This window comes from Danio rerio, chromosome 2, assembly GCF_049306965.1.
Source record: "Danio rerio strain Tuebingen ecotype United States chromosome 2, GRCz12tu, whole genome shotgun sequence".
In the NCBI taxonomy this organism is placed as follows: Eukaryota; Metazoa; Chordata; class Actinopteri; order Cypriniformes; family Danionidae; genus Danio; species Danio rerio.
The window spans coordinates 48345999-48368863 of record NC_133177.1 but is presented as its reverse complement, the minus strand read 5'-3'; the positions used below and the strand labels follow the sequence as shown (position 1 = coordinate 48368863).

Here is a 22865-nt window from a genome sequence, read left to right as displayed (position 1 = left end):
GATGTGTGTGAGATATGGAGCATCTCTTCTGACATCAAACACAAAAAGCTTGGCTGTATAAAATCTCCAGATACTGCAACACAACAGCAGTCGTTGTCTAATCCAGTCTGCTTTTTTGACTACCTCTCGTTCCTCCGTGTTCTCAGTGGAGCCTTATCTGAATAAAATGCCTGAATAATAAAGTCTCAATGGTGCACAGCATCTCTGTCCTGGTTTTCAGTGTTTGTTGTCTCGTCTTCTTATTCTGATTCTGTTTTTAAAAGCTCAAACACGAGTAACATCGAGGAGTGATATTATCTATAAGCATGTCTTAAAAAACAACTATATTATTACTATCAAAGTGTCCCTGAAAAGTGGATGAGGTTATAAGGTATATTTGAGCAAGCCTCATCAGCTTTGCTTCAGATTTTTAAAGTGACACTGATTAATCCCATTCATTTAATTGGATTGTTTATATGAATATATTATGATAAAGTAAGTTCAATCGTTAATCAATTTATTTATAACTAATCAAAACATTGAACAAATATTTATTTGCTAAAGAATCATTGGTTTCTTAAAAGCTTACTGACCCATATTTTACTTAAATTTTATTTGCTTTATGTGCTATATAAAATATTAATATTTACATTTTTATTCATTTGAATTGATTTGATAAATAAGATTATTAAATTATTTAATAAAACATAAAATAAATGTATTAATAATTTGATTATGAAATTATATAACATTTATATAAATTAATATTTTATAAATTAAATTAATTTTATTATTAAATTGTATAACAATATAAATAAATATTTTAATTATTAAATGTATTTTATTATGAAATTATATAACAATATAAACTAATATTGTAATTATTAAATTACATTTAATTATTTTATATAACATTTAATATAAATAATGTTTTAATTATTAAATTAAGTATATTCATTGATTAATTATAAAACAATTAATATAAATTAATATTTTAATTATTAAATTATTTTAATACTTCAGTTATATGATGGCCAAATAACGTTAAGATACTAAGGTATTTATGTATTTATTTAAAATTAAATATTAATTTAAAAATTAATGTATTAATTTATTTTTATTTGTTGTTGGAAGAAGTACTATAAAATTACAAAATGTGAAATATGGTTATTTTATATTATAAAATTCTGTTCTTGTTTTTAAAAGTAAAATATATGGTCACAGTACAGTGCTTAATGTAAGTGTTTCTTTTGCCGCTCTTTGCTGTGACTGGTGGAATTTTATATAACACTATGGGTAATGAAGTTTTTTTTTTTTTTTTTTTTTTGCTTTTGCTCGGATTCCACTATCAACTAAGTGTAAAGGTCAGCCTGACAATTTTACATGTTGTCGGTTTAGTGGCTAATTCATACGAGTTTAGTTGTACGAAAATACAAAAAGGAGACATGACACCCACAACCCCATCCCTAAACCCAACCATCATTAAGGGATAAGCAGATTGTAGAGATTGTACGAATTCATATGAAATAGCCACTAAATCAAAAGGTTACGAATTGTCATAAGATTGTGACTTAAATGTCTGTCTTTAACTGTTTATTATATGAAGAATCGGATATATGGAAAAAAATGAAGGAAATTTTACTTATTATTGTTTTACCTCCCAGTCTGTAACTTACGTACTGTATAATATTCTAAGTGTGACCTTTCAGGATCTACAAAGTGATATTTTTGCTCTAAATTGTTTTTGTTATTGTATTACTTCAAAACAGAAAGCACTGTAACATCTTTTGCGGATCTATGAAGGTGCTATAAAGATTTATTGTCACCTGTGCTGTAATTCATAACTGTTAGTTCAATAAATTCAACAAATTAGGATTTTATGATTCTTTTTGAGTCCTATAGTGGTTTTGGGGAACACAAGGGCCAGCAGACATCAAATCCACTTCGCTGGGATCAGACTTCCTTGCCTGAAGCTGTAAATGAAATAATCAAATGTAACGCAGAACGACAGTGTCTCTCTGAGTTATTCTCAGCATTATGTAGCCTGACAGGCACACTTTTCTATTTGTCTTATTTCAACAGAAGTTAAAGGGACAGCTCAACTAAAAATGAAAAATTACTGTTCATTTATTCACCCTCAGGCCCTCTGACTTTTTTCTCCAACATTTTCTTAGTTGAAACTGTGGTCCTTGTTGATAAAGAAAAAGTCAGTGGCTACTGGCCCTTTAAGAGTTGAAATTTGACTCATTTTTTAACTCATTTGTAAAAATATTGTGAAATAAATAATATGAAATAAACCTGTACAATAAGAGAAATGTGAGATTCTTGTAACATGCATGACCAACCAATACATACTATCTCTTTTGAGCTGCTAAAAGTGTCAATAAAAGTCACTTAGTTTTACTTATGTCAAGATAAAAAGAAAATATGTCAGAGCAGAGACAAAATGCAATATAAATAAATACAGATTTAAGGAAAATACCCACAGCTACAAGGTTAACAATTTCCTGTAAAATCTACTGTAACTTACTGACAGCAGATATATATATATGGAGCAGACAATTTACAGAATTTTATGTATATCTTTACTCTTAAATAATTTTCACAATGCACATACTGTCTGAATGTCCTACAGTAAAATGCAGTTCATATTACAGTTAAATACTGTAATTTATAAAAACCGTTACAGTACATTTACTGTTAGGCCTTTTGAATACATTTTTTAAACATACTTTTATATTTTCTATAACAGAACAAATTGTTCAGGTCTGGGTCTTACCCATGCAGCAAACATATGCCCTAGATCAGTGGTTCTCAAACTTTTTTCATCAAGTACCACCTCAGAAAAAAAAATTGTCTCTCCAAGTACCACCAAAAATGAGCAGTATTGAAATACAGTAGCGTAGTAGGCCCAGTAAAGCAGCTACAACTCTGCACAGTTAAAACAACGTGGCAGATTACCTCAGAAATATAGGCTATATTTATAAATGGCATATTATATGCATAATTTTTGAGAAATTTTTAAATGTGTGTAGCATGAACATGACATATTTCATTCCTCCGCGTACCACTAGAAGGAAGCCTGCGTACCACTAGTGGTACACGTACCACAGTTTGAGAACCACTGCCCTAGATGTTTTGATGGATTATTATGGTTTTTGGATAAATGGATTGGATTATGAATTGATTATTTGGTTCCCATTTGAGGCATTATTTTAAGAAAACCAAATATGAATATATGTTTTGTATAGTTATTTTTTTATAACCAAAACCCAATCTTTTCAGAACTTTGCAGAGATTTTTTAACAACCTAAAAATTGGAATTCTGGAAACATTAGTGTTCAAAAATGGCTAGCTGGGTTTTGTAAGTACTCTGTTAAATATTGAGCTGTTTTTATTCAAGATGCTTTCAAAAGAGCTATCAAAGAGGAGCAAAACACAATGTCCATTGCATATGCTGGTTAAGATTTTTTTTTTATCCTGTCTTAAATTTGGACAATATCAAATGAAATAACAACAACCATCTGAATACCTTAAAGTCTGTGTGAACTGGAAATTGCTGAGACCACATAATGATGGCCTTACAAAAAAAAAAAAAAAAACAGAATATTGAGGTCAAACTGATGTCAACAGAGAATGACAGCCATTCCAAACGCGGAAGCAAATGGTCAAATTTAGTTTGAAGATTACCAAAACAAACTTTTTGTTCAGTGGATTAAATTATGGATTAATTATTCACTTAAAGAATATAGTGTGTTAGCAAAATACACATTGTAGCCTTCATTTTGATTTAACCTGGGCTTTAAAAGTTCATTATTTATTCTAAATGTCTATCAAAGATGAAAAGAATGATCATGTGACAATAAATCAATAAATGTCCAACGCCTAAATCGGGATTTGAACTCTGAAATAGCCTAGTTATCTAATTCTTAGGTCTTTATCTACTAGAATTTTGGCTGGTGTGAACAGCAATTACCACTATACGTGTTTGAGTTCATGTGCAGGGGAAGTTTGCCGTGCGATTGCTTAAAAGGAAAGATTAAAGCTGGGCAAGTGGAGCTGTTTTGTTGTTGAATTCCTGACTTTCTCTCTCTCTCTGTGTGTGTGTGTCTGTGTGTGTGTGTGTGTGTGTGTGTGTGTTTCTTCATTATTTAACAGGAAGTCCTCTGTACAGCCGTGCAGAGACGAATGATGTCATATAGTCACGGATTGACTGAAGAGCGTCGCTGGTAATTAAACCACTCAGCCTCAGGAAGTGTGTGCTTTTGAGTCCAAAATGGCTACAAAATGTCCCAAGAAGTTGCCAAAAAAGACAAATGATCCATTAAGGGATTCTTTTAACTCACCAAAGAGTAATTGATGTGTTTTGTATATAGCTAAAGTTAGCCTAAGTCAAGGCAAGTCAACATGCTAATAAGATATAGCCTATAGCTAATTAGGCTATAAATAGGTCTCGAGTTCTTCAAGGAGGTTTCCGTCCAAAAAGATGTTCACTTCAAAGGTAAAAAAAATAAATGAGTAAATTGGTGTTTGAAAGGTTATCTGAATAAAATCCTTGTTTTGGCTAAATATTCAAGTTCTAAAGTGTTTTAGGCTACTAAAAATGGAAACATGTTCTGCTACAGTGTAACATAATTTCTTTTTGAAAAGTGTATATTATATTTTAGGTAGGCTACTTTATTTTTTGTATTTGATATGTGAGTACTTTAGGCTATGTCTGATAATCTTCATTTTCCCTAAACTATTGTCTTTTAATGTTGACAACACACTGTTGATCATTTTTTATGGTACTTTTATTGAAAGTATTGCAACATTTTGTGTAATCTGATGGTATGGAAATGCTTCTGAGCCCAGAAGAGGTCACTGGGGAAGGTGCCAGTAAGTTGTAGGGAATAAAATTAAAGAGTATTGATAGTATATACAAAGGAAGAGTACTAAATAAGGCTATAATGACTGTCAATGATGAGAGACAACCTTTATCAAATATCTTCCAGTTGTTACCATCAGGTCGTCGATACTGTGTTAGCAGATGAGCAAGAAATAAGACAAAATTATCACTTATACTTCAAGCAATTAAGTTTTTAAATTTCTCCTCTCTCGATGGCTAGTAGACTGGATATTTATTTAGAGTAGGGCTGCCATGTTTTTAAATGATTGATTTATATATAGTATATATGTCAGATGTGTCTGTGAGTGTATGCTGCAAATGAAATCTCCCTATGGACAAATATAAGTTAACCAACAAACTACTTTTGTGTTTCACAGACAAATAAAAAACGTGAATTTACATTAACATGAGGTAAATTATGAAAGAATTATAATTTTTGAAAATTTTGGTAGGCTTTGCTTTTGTTTCTTCATGTAACCTTCTATCTCCATGCACATAAACTGCTTAAACAATCTAAGGTTGGCCTACTAATAAATTAAATAAATCAACAAATTGCATAATAATCTCGTTCTTTTTTTAATATATTTTTTATAGTTTTTATTTTTGTACAGAAATTTCCAGAACCTTTTCACAATCAAAAAACAATTAAAAATTATATTTAAAAAGAAAATACAGTTATTAAATGATATTGCATCAATTTGCTAGCTTTTAGGAATAGTTTATACAATTATGAAAGAAAAAGAAGACAAAATTAACTTTATTAATTAGCTCTGTTGTTTCTGCAGTTTCTGGGTCAATAGAGTCAATATTTTATTTTATAGAGGAGGGCGACACCATGTGGATATTTTGAGATTATTATTATAATTTTTTTAGTCTGTATAAAGTTCGCCCTACAGGAAAAGAACAATGCGTTAAGTATTCATTTGACAGATTATCTTTCAAGTTTGTTTATTAAACTACGGAGCTGATCTGCTGCATTCCAGCGTTTCATCATAGATGATGCAATAAAGTTATTTCCCAGAGATTAAAGTGTGCATGCAAGGGGAATTTTTGTCTCTTAAGCCTTACTATTAGCTCATTCATTAACTTTCTATATTTTAGCCAATTACTGACCATTATTCAAATAAACTCGCATTCTTGTATTACTGCATGAATTCCGCTGCACTTCAGTCTATTCTCTTCCTTTGTGTCATGAAATATGGGTAAATAATTCAAGATATACTGTAGTTCATCTGCTGATTTAATGTAAGCATTGTTATATTATTACATCCGCTGATTTAATATAAGCATTTACAGTGCTCAGCATAATTAAGGATACCCCATTTTGAAAATACATTTTTTTTTTATCGATTTCTCAGTGAATATTGGCAATGTATTTTGGTGCATTTAAACAACAGATTTATTAAACAATTGAAATTAAGATAATACAGTTAAATTCAAGCAAAACATTAAACAAAAATTTATTAAAAACTACAAAACCTTAACAATTCTTTTTTCATTTTTTTGCTTCTTTTGATTTTTTCTCTTTTAAATTTTTAATTAATATTTTTCTATAACTTTTAAATATGGCTGTACTAGTTTTTGAACTGTTATCATAAGTTATTTTGTTAGATAAGCTCCAGATTTGGCTTCAGTACTGACTAATCTAATGCATATGCACAAATATTGTATAGCTTCCTATTGAAAATATGAATTTTAAAGAGATTTTTGAGGGGTGAGCTTACACGCTGAGCACTGTATATTTTATTATTACATTGCTGATTTAATGTAAGCATTTCACTGCACATAATACGGTGTTGTTTGACTGTATGTGACAATTCAAATTTGAATTTGAATATTCAAAATTAATTTTTTCATGTGCAAGTATTCATAGAGTTTTTTTTCCACCTTGGCATTGTTTAAATGAACACGCTTTTAATACAGTCACAGATTAAATGTCATATAATATAATATTCTATATATATTTTTTTATATGCAGTATAATAATATTTTTTAATTATTTGTTTAAATTATTTTAAAATAATTAAAATAGTAAATAGTAAAATAGTAAATAAATAAACACAAAAGACAAGGTTTCACTTTACATGGAAAAATTAATTTAATGCATTGGTTTTAAAAAAAAGTACACAAAAAATAAACACTATAAAATACATATAATAGATTTAAAACGCATATAAAAATATGCAGACATATCAAATTTCATAAAGAAATAGATTCTTGTAATAACATCTGTTTAGTCACTGGAGTTGTCAGATTAAGCTTTGGAATTCTTTTTGTTGATTGCTTGCACCTTCTCCCTGTACAACAGAAAGACAGAAAATAAACGTTAGATCAATGCATTTCAGTTAATTATTGTTCATTTATCCACAGCAGTCGAGCTTTACCTCAGCTTACGGATGCTTTCCATCACCCAGCCTTTGGACGGGTCTGTGCAAATGTTCTTGCCTCCGTTTGTGTGGAATCTGTCAGGTAAATGAGCATCTTTCAGTTCATTTTTCTGATTTTTATCAAGAGCTTAATCATATATGATGCACTACATAGGATGAATGCAGTACTTACATGACAGCATTAATGTGGCAGCTTCTTGTAATGGTCTGAATGGAATATCCTTTGATTAATGACATCGGGATCATTCCTTTGGTATACTTTCTGCAACACGCTGTAAAAAGCACGCAAATTGAGTTTATTTTGTGATGTGAATAGAATTAAAATAATCTTTAAAATTAACTAATGATTATGCTTTCATAGTTGATTGATTAGATTAAGATTTGTAATCTTTGTGTTATTGTTGTTGTATTACAGGCTTTTAAAAATGTTATATTTAAATATGCAAATAAGGAATTATTTATAATTTTTATACATTTTGCACCAAAAATTTGATTGATTTGTACATATTAAGTTTTGGGAATCTCTTTTTACAACTCCCTAATTCTTGAAATACTGTGAAATGGCAGAAAATGAATAAATTTACCCAATTTTTGTTAAATAAAATGGTTGTTTTTGAATTTAGTTAAAAATAAAGCTGTGGTCTAATAATAATTAAATGTCTTTGCCAATAATATGAATAATTAATTAATTATTATTAATAAAACGGCCAAAAAGTGTCTATTTAAGTCTATTGAACTGCTAATTTTGAGGAAAATCTTGCTCCTTTTTGCTTGTATTTAGTCCAAATATCTAACAATCCTTAAATCAAAAAGCATCTTCTAGTAAAGATAAAAATATTGTCTTGTTTTTAGAGATTATGAGCTAAATTGATTATGATTAAATGATTTCTCATAATTAAAACAAAATAATCTTGTTTTAATAATCCTTAGGCATAATAATCCTGTTTTAAAATTATTTTGCTTACCCCGCAGATTATTAAGCTTGTTATTAAATTAAGTAAAATTAAATACATTTTGACACGTTATGTTTGAAAACAAGACAATATTTTTGATTGTATAGAAAATGCCTCTTGAGTTAAGAATATTTCGATATTTGGACTAGAAACAAGTCAAAAAACATTTATTTTGGTGCATGTATACTGTAACTTCAATCTACGGACCCAAACTAATAAAAAAACATAACAAAATACTTTTTTTAAAACCAAAATTCAACTAAGGTGAGTGTTTTTTATCTTCACACAGCAAAAAAAAAAAAAACACAACAAAAAGCCCCAAATCTGCACATTTTATTTGATTTTTACATTTCACAATATGAACCTATTATTTTTTAATCAAATCAACATCTCCGAGAAGCAAATAGCTTATTCCAGTAAAAGGAATAAAATCCAAAATAAGTGCTAAAATAAGACAAAATGTACTTACACACAGCTGCAGCATCAGTACACAGTAAACCCAGCGCCACGATTGTCAGCACCATCACACACGCTGAAATCCGACTCATTTTCTCTCTGTTCTTCTGTCTGTGTGTTTAAGATGTTTAGAGCAAGAGGCAGATGAGAATTAGGGCAGGTGAGAAGAGATTTATATACATGCAGACTCAGGGGAAAAAACCAACAGGGCTTTCCATGCATACGTAAACAGCAGCACATGTGTACAAACAAAAAAAAAAACAGCACAAAAGCAAAGCCGCAATGTGATCTTATCTGGCCTGTCAGTCAAAAAGGTGCAACGAGGAAGCAGCAGAGAGGAAAAACTGGCCTGGAAAATACAGAACATGGTTATTTAGTTTACTTCCCTGAAAGAGAGTGAGAGTGAGAGAGTGAACACTGAACCATTTGAATTGTTTCCTTTGGTGAATTGATAGAAACAATGTTGGAAACTCCGAGTGGACTTTAGGTTCAAACTGAAGGTCAAAGGAACAAAGAACAAATTTAGGACTGGATATTTGCCCAAAATTTTTACCTTTAGTTTGAGGATGTTGTGTGTATAAACATGAATACCTTGATTCAGTCAGATTACTTTTGTAGTTTTTATATTATTTTTATTATTTATTTTTATTTTTATAGTAGTATTATATTGCTGTATAGGGTTTTCCTTTACATTTGATTTAATGTGTTCATCAGTGTGCATTTTAAACATGTTCAAGCTTTCTTGAGAATCTAACCTTGCTGTTTTTAGAAACACTAAAGTAAAACAAAATACACTCAAAACTGATAACAGCAATTCACTGCTCTTTTTTCCAAACTATTTATTTAAAATAAAGAGTTTTTGAGGGGCAACTTAATTGTTTTAGGTTCAATCCACTTGTAAAAGCATTCAAATAAAAACATGAAACCTTTAGATGCAAAAACCTCTAAGTGCTTTCTGAAATCTTATCCAAAACTAGCATTTTTTTCAGGCTGTGGTGTGTAGTTTCAGTAATTTTACACTTAGGGCAAAGAATGTTCTTTTCATTGCCTTTAAAATGAATTAACTGAACGTAAACATATAGGATAACATAGATGCAAATTTTAGAGGAAAATTTCAGACGGCACTTAGAGGTTTTTGCATCTGAACTGCACACAAATTTGTAAAAACTAATAAGTAACCTTAATTCCTTCATGCTTTTCTCAACACAAATCGATTTTGTGGTACCCAGGTTTTTTTTTTTAACAGTGCAAGGACTATTGCAAATTTTATTTCAATTTTCTATTCAAATAAGGCAGTCATCTATTGTTATTAAGATGTTACATCAGAGTTGTCATCAGAGTTTTTTTTTTGTCAGATTTGAATATATTTTAGAATGTTTTTATTTACTGTATATTAAATTACTATACTTTTACTACTACCACTACTAAAAATTATAATAGTAATCGATAATCCCGATGTGTAAAGCTATAGGAGCATCATAACCTTATTAATATGTTTTATTATTATTATTATAAAAAAATCTTAGTTCTTAAAAAAAATTTTAATTTATGGCTGTAACATCAACAAAGCCGCTGGTTTAGATATAAACTATTATTTAATGGAAAATAAAATAGCAAAAATAAAGTACCATATATCTGACTCTAAATACAGTTATTTAAATAATGTAAAATGACATTTGAATTCATTTTTAATACATTATTAAGTTTTGAAATTCTGACAAATCATTAAAGTATACTTAAGAGCAGAGTATAGGAACACTAAAACTTAATATTTTAAGTTCATTGTATTGTATATTTAAAATATAAATTTAAGCATAATTATTTGAATAGACATAATTTAAAATTGACTTAATGTATATCCAAATATATAAAAAATATTAAAATTCTCATGTTTGTATCCATTTTTTCAATATGAAATAAGGCAATTTCCTGCCTGCAGTTCTTAATGTTTTCGGCATTGTATCCACTCAGAGATGATGTTGACTATATTTTTATATTTTTATAATATGTGTATACTGTATATATAATTTTGTATTATTATTTTGATAGGAACAAAACTGCATCAATATTTAAATTTGACAATATATGTACAGCTACAATGTCTTTATATTAAATATTATGTCTGGTGACAATAAGTGAGTTGAGTTGAACATTATTTGTTGATGAATAACTGGCAAATAATTAAATATCAATCACTCAATGTTTGAAGGCAAACCCATTTTTCTGATTGTATACTACTGCTGTTACCAGAACAGTATGCTTTTAAGATAATTTCAACTTGCACTAATAAATGATGTTGAGCTATTGTCTTCTAATACACTTTTCCCATCACTTTAATGTTTAACTTTACAATAAAACAATAATAATAATAATAAAGTTGAAACATGAAAATACAGTTTTGAGTTTTACAAGCCAAATTTTAGATGCTCAACTATTTTAATATTAAATTAATTTTGTAAATTATTATTGAAATCATGACATGGTTTGAAATTTCTATACATTTTCATTAAAATATTATTATTTATTTATGTTATACAAACACATTTTAATATTTTAATTAATATGTTTATAAATTTAAATCATGTCATGATTTATAATAATAATAATAATAATAATAATATTAACAATAACAATAATAACAATAATAATAATAATAATAGTAATAATAATAATAATAATAATAATAATAATAGTAAAATTTATAATAACAATAAAAGTTAAATTAATAATAATAATAATAATAGTAAAATAAATATAATAATAGTAATAATAATAAATAATAATAAAAAATAAATCTATTTGGCTTAACTTATTAAATAACACCTTTTTAATTTTAACCTAAACATTTAAAAGTAGACTAGCTGTAGCAGTCTTAAATTACTTCACTTGTTTAGCTTTGCATACATAAACATTTTGTTGAAAGTAAACATTCATACAATTAGTTTTGTTTGTTTATTAAATCTTATTTACCTAACCTAATTTTAAAAACCTAAATATAATATATTTAATAAAGTTATCTGAAAAATTAATAAAATAAAATAATAAATACATAAAAATCTTTCTTAATGTACTGTTTATATTTAAAACAATAACAACTACTAATAATAATATACTATACTGTACAAAAGTTTTTATTTTTTAACTAAAGATAGTCTGTTCTTAACAATGTGTTTTTTAATTTATAATTATAAAAATATGAATTGAGATTATGATGAATAAGAATGAATAAACAAGTCATTGTGTTTAGAGTCAGATTGATGATACTTTGCTTTTTGCATCTTTGTTTACTTCCTCAAATTATTTTTAATATCTAATCCAGACAATTTGATGACAGTGAAAATTTAAGAAAATTACAGTAATCATGTCACAAATTGGGCATTATTATCCCAATATAGCACACAAATGAAATGATTATTTTATATACATAGTAGCAATGATTAACATTATACATTTTATATAATAAAGGAAAAGGGACATTTATAGAACATTTGAATTTGTTCCCGAAGACACTGGAAAACCTGCAGTATTGGGCATAATGTGTGAAAGCGGCTGGAATTGTCAATTGAGATAAACTGATAATTTGTAAAGGAACATTTGAATGGGGCCTCTTATAGCAGGAACTTTCTGACAGCTGGGAATGTCCAGCAGAGACTCAAACCTTTTATTGTTGCTGCATGAATGTATTATTGACGCTTTATTGTGATTATATAACAGCATGAATACATAAAGCCAATGGTCATGCATTTAAATGAATACAGTATATTGACTAATATTATTACATTGTTGCATTTTCTCCAGTTAGACATTGAATATTTTTGTTTTATATGTATATGTAAATATACAATACAGTTGAAGCCACATTTTGTACGCCTCCCACCAGTGCTGATATACAGCCATATCGCACTGCTACTCGAGTAATATTGCTCATACTTTATGTATGTGTGTGTGTATGTGTATATGTATATATATGTGTGTGTATATATATATATATACACACACATACAGTATAAGCAATATTACACGAGTAGCAGTGCGATATGGCTGTATATCAGCACTGGTGGGAGGCATCCGTCATTTCTTCTGTCATTCATTCACATCTGCAGCTGATGTCAAAACAGCAGAAGCCGTTACTAATTCACCAACGTCACTTTAGAGCTCGTGTTTGAATGACTCTCTATATCGTAATGTCTAAAGTGGTGACAAACAGCTGATTTTGCTCACACTTTAAGGTTATAAGGCTGAACGTGACATCAAATGCCATCCATCTACAGAGATATCTTCTTAGAGTGTTACAGTCAACAGTATTTCTCTGTTGCAACCAGGATATCGCAATAAGTAACCCCCAAAAAAAAGCAATGCAATCACTACTAGACTGCTGTTGTGTTTGCGATAAGGAAAAACTCTACTCATGCGGACTTTGCTTCTTTCTTTCTGCCAACACAACACACATTTCTGATATGCAAGCAAATCGGTATAAATATGGCACTACAACATACAAAAGAGAGAGATCGACTTAGAATATCACTTACCAGCATACCTGCCAACATGTCTCTGAAAATCCGGGAGACCGGGGGGAGGGGTTGTTCAGGGGTGAGGTAAATAACACTGTTAAGATCTAGGATAGAATGCAGTGGGTTTTGGGCGGCTGCTGCGATCGGGTACTATACCAAAGTTGGCGACCCGGGGGTGTTTACAGACTGTGCCAAAGAGGGGGGGGGGGGGGGGGGGGTGAAATTATGAGAGTTGTATAAATAAAAAACGGGATGGTTGCGGGAGATTGGTCTGAAATACAGGATACTCCCAGGAAAAACAAGAGTGTTGGCAGGTATGCTTACCAGTTTAATAATGATTTGATCTTCTGTAGTTAGAAATCAGACTGTTATAATCTTTTAAGTGTAAGGGCTTATTATGCGGTTCTGTCGCCATCTTGTAGATAGAAAACATCAACCGTCTTTGGTCTACTCTATGGCTGGCTAATGGCCGTCAACGAGCCCCCTCAGAAATTGTAAATATTTTAAAATAGGCACTGTTATTATGAATAAACTGTATAGTTGCAATCTAAACAACTACATTCTCGACAAAAAAAGCCTTAAAAGTACATTTTGTTGTCTAACAGCAGGAATATTTGTCAAACTGTAGAGTGTCTCTCTGCATGTTGCTGACTGTATGTAGGCAGACTAATACACAAAGGTGAAGGGTGAAGAGGCCTTTGTGTGATGTTATTGGCAAAATACCGCACGGCTATCAGCCAATCATATTCAAGAACCAGACAGAACTGTTGTGTATGTATGTATGTCTGTGTTTGTGTGTGTGTTTGTGTATATACTGTATATATATATATATATATATATATATATATATATATATATATATATATATATATATATATATATACACACACACACACAAATATGCAATACAGTTGAAGGCAAATTTTGTATTATTTTTCAAATATTTTCATGATGTTTAAAGAAGCAAGGACATCTTCGCAGTTTTTATAATACGTTTTTGTATTCTGAAGAATGTTTTTAGTTTGGCTGAAATTAAAGCAGTTTTAATATACTTTAAGATATTTTAGGGTCGATAATATTATGCCTGTTTAAGTGAGTTATTTTATTTATTTTTTTTTGACTGACTAATTAGGCATATGCGCAGCTAGTGTTTTTTTCCACGACTGATAACCGTCTGGTGAACAGTTGATGTGATTTTTTTACAGTTTTATATGGTTTCTTTTACAGCATCAATGTTGTAATTTAAATACAAATTGTAATGTGGTTAAAAATAATCAGTTAAATTGACTTAAGCATTCATTTAGTTGTTCAAGTGTAAAACGAGATGAAAAGCCGTTTACGCGCATGTGCAGTCAGGATCAGCAGGCTAGCGCAGAAAATACTGGAGTAAAATAAATGTTCATATTTTAAAGACATGGCGGGGAAAATTGAGTTTAATGCAGTGCTGCTTGCACAGTCTGAGACCGGCTTTCTATCGTATATCAATCAGGCAGGAAAAATCATTGATCTTTATAGAAAACAGGCGATTTTGTAACTGCATACAGTTCACTGGACGTGCTTTAACTGGGTTTAACTGGAAAATTAAAAGTCCTTCAGCATATACTCTATTTACCCTAACTTGTAGATAAAGCCAAAACATCTATTTTATTATTAAATTAATTTTTTTTTTTGTGAATTAATACTGGACTCATAGCATGGTTTGAAAAGTCTAAACATATTAATTAAAATATATTTTAAAAGAATATATGCTTTTATTCCTGCCAAACTAAAAGAAGTGGTTTACAATACAGTATATACAATACAGTAAAAGGTAAAATGATTGGCTCTCATGTGAAATCTGTATTCTTTTTCAAATATTACCCTAGTTATGTTTAATGGAGCAAGAACATCTTTACTGTATTTCTTGTAATATTTTTTTTCATCTGAAGAAAGTCCTAGATCTTTTAGTTTTTAAAAAGAAGAAAATAAGGAAATTGAAATAAATACACCGTTCATAATGCACTGTTTATATGTAAAAACAAAACAACAGCTACAGTACTACTACTACTAATACTAAAAGTTATTTATATTAACTAAAGATACTCTGTGCTTAAAGATTGTTTTTTTTTCAATTTATAATTATTACAAATATGGTTTGAGAACTTTTATTTATACTCAAGTCATTGTATTTAGAGTCAGATTGGTGATACTTTGCTTTTTGCATCTTTGTTCATTCATTCATTTTCTTGTCGGCTTAGTCCCTTTATTAATCCGGAGTCGCCACACAACTTATCCAGCAAGTTTTTACGCAGCGGATGCCCTTCCAGCCGCAACCCATCTCTGGGAAACATCCACACACACATTCACACACACACTCATACACTATGGACAATTTAGCCTACCCAATCCACCTGTACCGCATGTCTTTGGACTGTGGGGGAAACCGGAGCACCCGGAGGAAACCCACCCGAAGGCAGGAAGTCCACACAGAAACGCCAACTGAGCCGAGGTTCGAACCAGCGACCTTCTTGCTGTGAGGCGACAGCACTACCTACTGCGCCACTGCCTCGCCAGCATCTTTGTTCACCACCTCAAATCATTTTAATATCTAAACCAGCCAATTTGTTGATGACAGTGAAAAATTAAGAAAATTACAGTAATCATGTCACAAATTTGGCATTATTATCCCAATATACTGTAGCACACAACGAAAGTGATCACTTTTACAGTATATACACAATAGCAATGATTAACATAATACATTTTATATAATAAAGGAAAAGAGACATTTATAGAACATTTGAATTTGTTCCCGAAGACACTGGAAAACCTGCAGTATTGGGCATAATGTGTGAAAGCGGCTGGAATTGTCAATTGAGACAAACTGATAATTTGTAAAGGAACATTTGAATGGGGCCTCTTATAGCAGGAACTTTCTGACAGCTGGGAATGTCCAGCAGAGACTCAAACCTTTTATTGTTGCTGCCTGAATGCATTAAAGAAATCTTTATTGTGATTATATAACAGCATGAATACATACAACCAGTGGACATGCATTTAAAAGAATAAAGTATATTGAATAATATTGTTACATTGTTGCATTTTATCCAGTTAGACATTGAATAGTTTTGTTTTATATGTATATGTAAGTATACAATACTGTAGAAGGCAAAATGTTTTATTATTTTCAAATATTTCCCTGATGTTTAATGGAGCAAGGACATCTTCACAGTATTTATTATAAGATTTCTTATTCTGAAGAATGTTTTAGTTTGGCTTTAATTAATGCAGTTTTAATATATTTTAAGATATTTTAGGGTCGATAATAATATACTTATTTATTTATTTTTTGGCTACAGAACAAACCAATTTTTCCCAATGGCTCGACTAATAACAAAGATGCACAGCTAGTGTTTTTTCCCTAATAAATAAACTTCCAGCGTACGAGCATCAATATAAAGCATCAATGTTGTAATGCCCTTAATATCTTCAGTTAAATAGACTTAAGCATTCATTAATTTGTTCAAGTGTAAAACAAGATGAAAAGCTGTTTACACACATGTGCTTTCAGGATCAGCAGGCTAGCGCAGAAATTCATGAAATTACTGGAGTGAAATAAATGTTAATATTGTAAAGACATGGTGGTGTGGGGGAGGGGGGTGTAATTTAATGTAATTTAATGCAGTGCTTCTTGTACATTATGAGACCCACTTTGTATTGTATATCAATCAGGCAGTAAAGATCACTGATTTTTAAAGAAAACATTTAAATGCTGCAATTTTGTAACCTCATACAGCTCACCAGAAGTGATTTAACTGGATTACTGAAAATTCCTTCTGCATATATCCTAATAACTCTAACTTGTAAAGCCGAGTCATCTAGTTTATTATTCAGTTAATTTTTTGTGAATTAGTACTGGAATCATAGCATGGTTTGAAAATGCTAAATCTATTATTTAAAATGTATTAAAACTCCTTTTATTCTAGCCAAACTAAAATAAATAGTTTACAATACAGTATAAGGCAAAATATACAAAGTATAAGGAAGAACAAAATTTCAGGAGGTTGAAAACAAGGACAACTTGAAAAAGTGTCTGTCTGTCTGTGGTGTGGAATTATGGAACAGTGTAGATCAGACTCTCAAACAATGTCAAGATAATAATCCATTTCAAACGTTGTATAAATATATATTATTAAAGAAATATAATGATGAAGGTGAAAAAGGATCAAATGAAAAGTGTATGATGAAATTTCAATTAATGGCTATTTGCAGTACTTTGTATTTTTTGGGTCTTTGTTACAAAATGTAAATGAACAAATGGAATCAAACATAATTTGTCAAAGTTGCCAAAAGGATAAAATATGTCTCATGTAAAAAGAAGAGAAAAGTAAAAGAAGAAATAAGTTTAAGTAAAAGACGAATGATGTATGTGGTAATGGCGTGGGAAAATAATAAGCTCGTGCTTTATCCCACTCCATGTTTGACCATGGTGAAAAGTATTTTTTGTTATTCATATTTTATGTATGATATTTCTGTTTAAAAAGAAATAAATCAAATCAAAATACTTGGTTCTGCTGTGATTTTTATTTTTTTATTTTATTAAATTTTTTTCAAATCTTCACAGTATTTCTAGTAATTGTTACGTTCCCCTCACCTCTGTCTAGAGGGACATAGGTACGCAACAAAATGTTGTGAAGTTTTGTGTGTGTGTGTCAGCAATGAGGTCCCATGAGCAACCTCTCAAAGGACTAAACAACAGAAAAATGCAACTTGAATAAAGATTAACAAAAGATTTATTAAGGGATTAAGGGAGGGTTCAAAAAAGTTTTTTTTTTTTCCCTGAGTTTTTCCAGCGAGATGGTGCAATACTACATTATAGGTGTCAGGTCCGAGCATTCCTAGATGAACAGTTTCCTGAAAAGTGGATTGGTCGTCGTGGCCCAGTTGAATGGCCCCCAAGGTCTCCCGATCTGACCCCCTTAGACTTTTATCTTTGGAGTCATCTGAAGGCAATTGTCTAATTGCCTGCTGGCATTTTGCTTAGACAGGCTTTTCTTTGAGAGAAATGCTTAATATTTCATTACCTGTGATTTTTGTGTTCTGAACACATGTGCTTGGCTGTACACTATCAGTAAAGTGTTTAGTCCTTTAAAAACACTGCTGTAATACTTTGAGCCACTAAGCATTGTTCTCATGATGTTTTTCTACAGGAGAAAAACCCAAATTACTTCCAAACACTTCCAATATAGTCTGTGTTAGTAAATGCAAGGCTATTGATGAAATCCAGGCATAAAACTGTATGTCAATGTTTCAGATGACTGTTCTAGAGCCTGTCAATCTGTCAGATTCTGGAGTGCATTTCTAAAGAACATTATAAATGATAAATAATCTTAAATAAAACAAATACATTTATAGAGATGGTATATAAGTATATAGTTTCACTCACCGGGGAAACAGAGGCCACATGAATGGTTTGTGAGCACAATTAAGTGCACACAGCATGCCATATCATCTGATAATTGTAAGAAATAATTCCTAAAAGCAACTGACTGTGTAAAGCCACACAAAAATGATGTAAATGCCAAGTTCAACGGCTAATCAGCCGGAATCAGCTGAAGTGAAGTGACTGCGACCAGCGAGACCTAGCTGTCCCTTAAGTGGCCACGCCCTTAATTATGCAGACTTTATATAACTTAATATAAATAAAAGAGATGAGTTATAAAAAAATTCACCCCCTCACAATTGTCATGAAGGGTAATATTAGCTGTATGAACCAAAATCGTTATTTGTACCAGGCTGTAAACACCTTTTTTCTGCTGTAAAGTTGGCCATTTCAACAGGGGTCTCAATAGAAATCTGCTCTATTATGGAGCCACGACTAGCGGAATTTCGATGAATTGCAGTTTCAGATACTTCCGTATTTGCTTCACAAGGTAGAGCGGGAGGATGCCGCTTGGATTAGTTAGTAGTATTATTGAATTAATAAAATAATTTGTAGTATAATATAATCCGCCTGTTTTTACTTAAACTAAAAATAAGTTAAGCTTGTAATTGTTCTTATGTCACTGGGCATCGGTGGCAAAAAGTTGACTGACTGTAACTGTATGTACAGTTGAAGTCAAAATGATTAGCTCCCCTGAATTATTAGCCCCCATGTTTATTTTTTTTCCTAATCTCTGTTTATTAGAGAGAAGATTTTCTCAATACATTTCTAAATATAATAGTTTTAATAACTCATTTCTAATAACTGATTTATTTTATCTTTGCCATGAAGACAGTAAATAATATTTTATTAAATATTTTTCAAGACACTTTTATACAGCTTAAAGTGACATTTAGACTTAACTAGGTTCATTAAGTTAACTAGGCAGGTAAGGGGAATAAGGCAAGTTATTTTATAACAATGGTTTGTTCTGAAGACAGTCAGAAAAAAATTTACGTAAAAGGGCTATTATTTTGGCCTTAAAATGGCGTTTAAAAATTTAAAAACTGCTTTTATTCTGGCCGAAATAAAACAAATAAGACTTTCTCCAGAAGAAAAATATTATCAGACGTACTGTGAAAATTTCCTTGCTCTGTTAAACATGATTTGGAAAAAAAAAAAAAAAAAAAAGAATCAAATGGGAGCTAATAATTCTGACTTTAACTGTATATCTGCAATGTCTTGAATGCGCAGTTGAACTTTTCACACATGTTTTGTTTTACAGTAAATCGCTGCAGTTACACTTAGCGAGTTGAATTTAATATTGTATATTTGCTTGTGAAAACTGATACATCAGATACATCAACCGCTCATTGCTTGAACTTAAACACATTCGGTTTTAATTACACCGCAATTGGATAAAAAACCCACTCTTTCATAATGCGTCCTCATTTTCCATATGCAGACTGTGTGGCTTTCTCGTGTGGGTTTTGCTGAATTTCATATATTTTCTAGGTCATAATGTTTTATGAAACTGGTGTCCTAAAATCGAAGTGCAAAATGGGTCATAAGAGCGAGATCAAAGCCTTACAGTGAATCATTTGCAATGAATTACTTCCCTTCGAACCCACGAAACCTTCACTTTGGTCTCTCGTTGTATGACTTCAGATCGTTTTTAATGTCACATAAAAGTGCAGCTTCTTGAGGTGGTTTTTACTAAAGCTGTTCTTTGTTTTTTATTTATTTACACCTCCAGGTTTACAGACATTTTGAGTTTCTGTGTGTTAGTTTCTAAACTCCTGTGATGTTTTAAAAAGGGGAGAAGGTTTACAGTTTTTGTCAGGTTGATTATAATATTTAGTCGTTTTTTTTTCCTGATGATCGTACACGATGATCTGATCTGAATCTTCGATAAGAGATTATGATCAGCATCTGATTTCCAGGAAAAAACAGTTTGGTTAGATGTTTAAATTATACTGTACATACGATTTAGTTTATTGTGTATTTGTATTATTTTGTGTGTGTTTTTGTTGCACCATAGAGGTCACTTAAATTATTTAGAAGAAATAAATATAGTTTAATTATAGTTTGATTGTAGGTATAGTAAATATGATTTAAATATAGTATTTTTTATTAAATTTCCATATTTAATATATTTTGTATATCTTTATATATTTTTTTCACTTTCACACTTTATTAAAATCTTTAAATATTAATTTTAGTTCTAGATAGTTAATTTATTTATAAAGCACATTTAAAAACAGCCATTAGACCAAAGACGCCCAAAATTGGGCCCAAAGTTGGCCCATGGTAACCTTTGATTTGGCCCCTCATCTGAAAAGAGAGGTAGAATGATGGGGAGGTGTTTGGGGTGAAAGCCTTTGACAGAGATTATTCATTTCAAATTTAACGTAACCTTTTCCCTTTATTTTATTGCTGAGCTACAAAAGAAGCTAACTACAAATTAAATGATTTAATTAAAAGTTGTAAATGAATCAGACATTTTTAAAAAGTCGTTACTGTCACTTGACAGATATTGGACAATGCACAATATATCTGCGAGCAAGTCAAGCAAAGGCAGGAGCAGCTTGACTACACTGTACAACCCAATAAGTTAAGGTAACTCAAACTGTTTAAGGAAACCGATTGCAACAAACCATTTAAGTTCAAAAACTAATAATGAGTACTGTGAACTTAATCCAATTGAGTAAACGAAGCAGTTTGAGCACAGTAAAACCCAATAAATTAAGAGAACTCAAACCAACGGAGTACTGTAAAACCCAAGAAGTTAAGGCAACTCAAACCATTTGAGGAAACCGATTGCTACAAACTATTTTAATTAAACCAATCTATATGAGTACTGTGAATTGACTCCATTTAAGTTGAGGTAATGAGGTATTTAATTAACTCATTACCTTCAACACTGAATTAACTTTTAGTCAATTTTGAGTTAACTACACTAATTTCAGTTGATAAAGTTGACTGTTGGGTTTTACAGTGTATTCAGCACTGAACTCCATTGTCTTATAAATGAGATTGTTAATATTTTTACTGTAATAAGTTCATTATAAAATGTTAAAAATGATACTGCATTAGTTAATTTCATTTAAAGCAACGTTTTCTAGTCATTTTTAAATATTACCAAATAAATTTGTATATTGCCCATGACAAATTTAATATATATATATATATATATGGTTTGGAAAAAATTCAGCTCACAGTCCTCAACCAAGTTTGCTTTTTGGCCCTTTATAAGTTATTTAAGAATATATAGTGATTAAAACATTGTTTTATATTGTATTGTTTTGTTTGCAATTTTTTATAAGGACTAAATAGTCTCTTTATAGTCTCTTCTTAATTTAAATTTTTTGTCCATTTTTATAGTAAAATAAGGAAGGAAGTTTTATATTTATAGCAAGGAATTTCCTATAATTTCACAGTATTTCTGATAATATTTTTTCTTCTGGAGAAACTCGTTGTTTGTTTTATTTCGGCTAAAATGAAAGCAGTTTTTAATTTTTTAAAACCCTTTTGAGGTTTAAATAAGTACCATAATTAACCTAGGTAATCCTTTAAATGTCACTTTAAGCTGAATACTAGTATTTAAAAAAATATCTAGTCAAATATTATTTACTGTCATCATGGCAAAGATAAAATAAATCAGTTATTAGAAATGAGTTGTTAAAACTATTATGTTTAGAAAAGTGTTGACAAAAATATGAGGCTTAAAATTCTGACTTCAGTATATATAGTGTATATATACTGTATATATATATATATATATATATATATATATATATATATATATATATATATATATATATATATATATATATATATATATATATATACTGTATATACACACACACACACACACACACACACATACATATACTGTACATATATATATATATATATATATATATATATATATATATATATATATATATATATATATATATATATATATATATATATATATATATATAATTATTATTATTATTATTATTATTATTATTATTATTATGCCATATCATTATTTATTGTTGTATATTCAGTCAGTGATGATTTTGTCTGAAGGGTAAATTTAAAAAAACTGAGGATTTTTCCTGTTGGAAACAGAAATGCAAAAATGATGGAAGATGGAAAATAATTAACGGAAGCTATCTGTGACTCTCCTGTGTGCAAGGTTTAATGGTCACAAAATATTTGCATGTCTTTGTCTTGAATGAATTGTGAATGAACTGAATACTACCGATGCGATGAAGTCACACCCACACAGAAACACTG

The 22865-nt window shown here is 30.1% G+C and overlaps 2 protein-coding genes and 1 long non-coding RNA gene across 4 annotated transcripts in view; 2 read left to right on the top strand and 1 right to left on the bottom strand.

Moving 5' to 3' along the window:
- LOC101886114 (uncharacterized) overlaps positions 1–4480 on the top strand; it is a 73398-nt gene extending 68918 nt beyond the window's left edge. For both annotated transcript variants that reach the window (XR_012393934.1, XR_012393933.1), the window contains one exon: positions 4138–4480. This is a non-coding gene — a long non-coding RNA (uncharacterized lncRNA). The remainder of the gene's footprint in view (positions 1–4137) is intronic.
- A 2465-nt stretch (positions 4481–6945) lies between these two features.
- ccl20a.3 (chemokine (C-C motif) ligand 20a, duplicate 3) lies at positions 6946–8909 on the bottom strand. Its single transcript, NM_001136254.2, is given in 4 exon segments — positions 6946–7164; positions 7252–7329; positions 7427–7526; positions 8677–8909. Coding segments are annotated over 4 exon segments (300 nt in total). The 5' UTR covers positions 8756–8909; the 3' UTR covers positions 6946–7121.
- Positions 7241–22865, top strand: part of capn10 (calpain 10) — a 76631-nt gene continuing 61006 nt past the window's right edge. The window contains exon 1 of the mRNA XM_073929582.1: positions 7241–7336. The gene's annotated coding sequence lies outside the window, so the exon portion shown is untranslated. The remainder of the gene's footprint in view (positions 7337–22865) is intronic.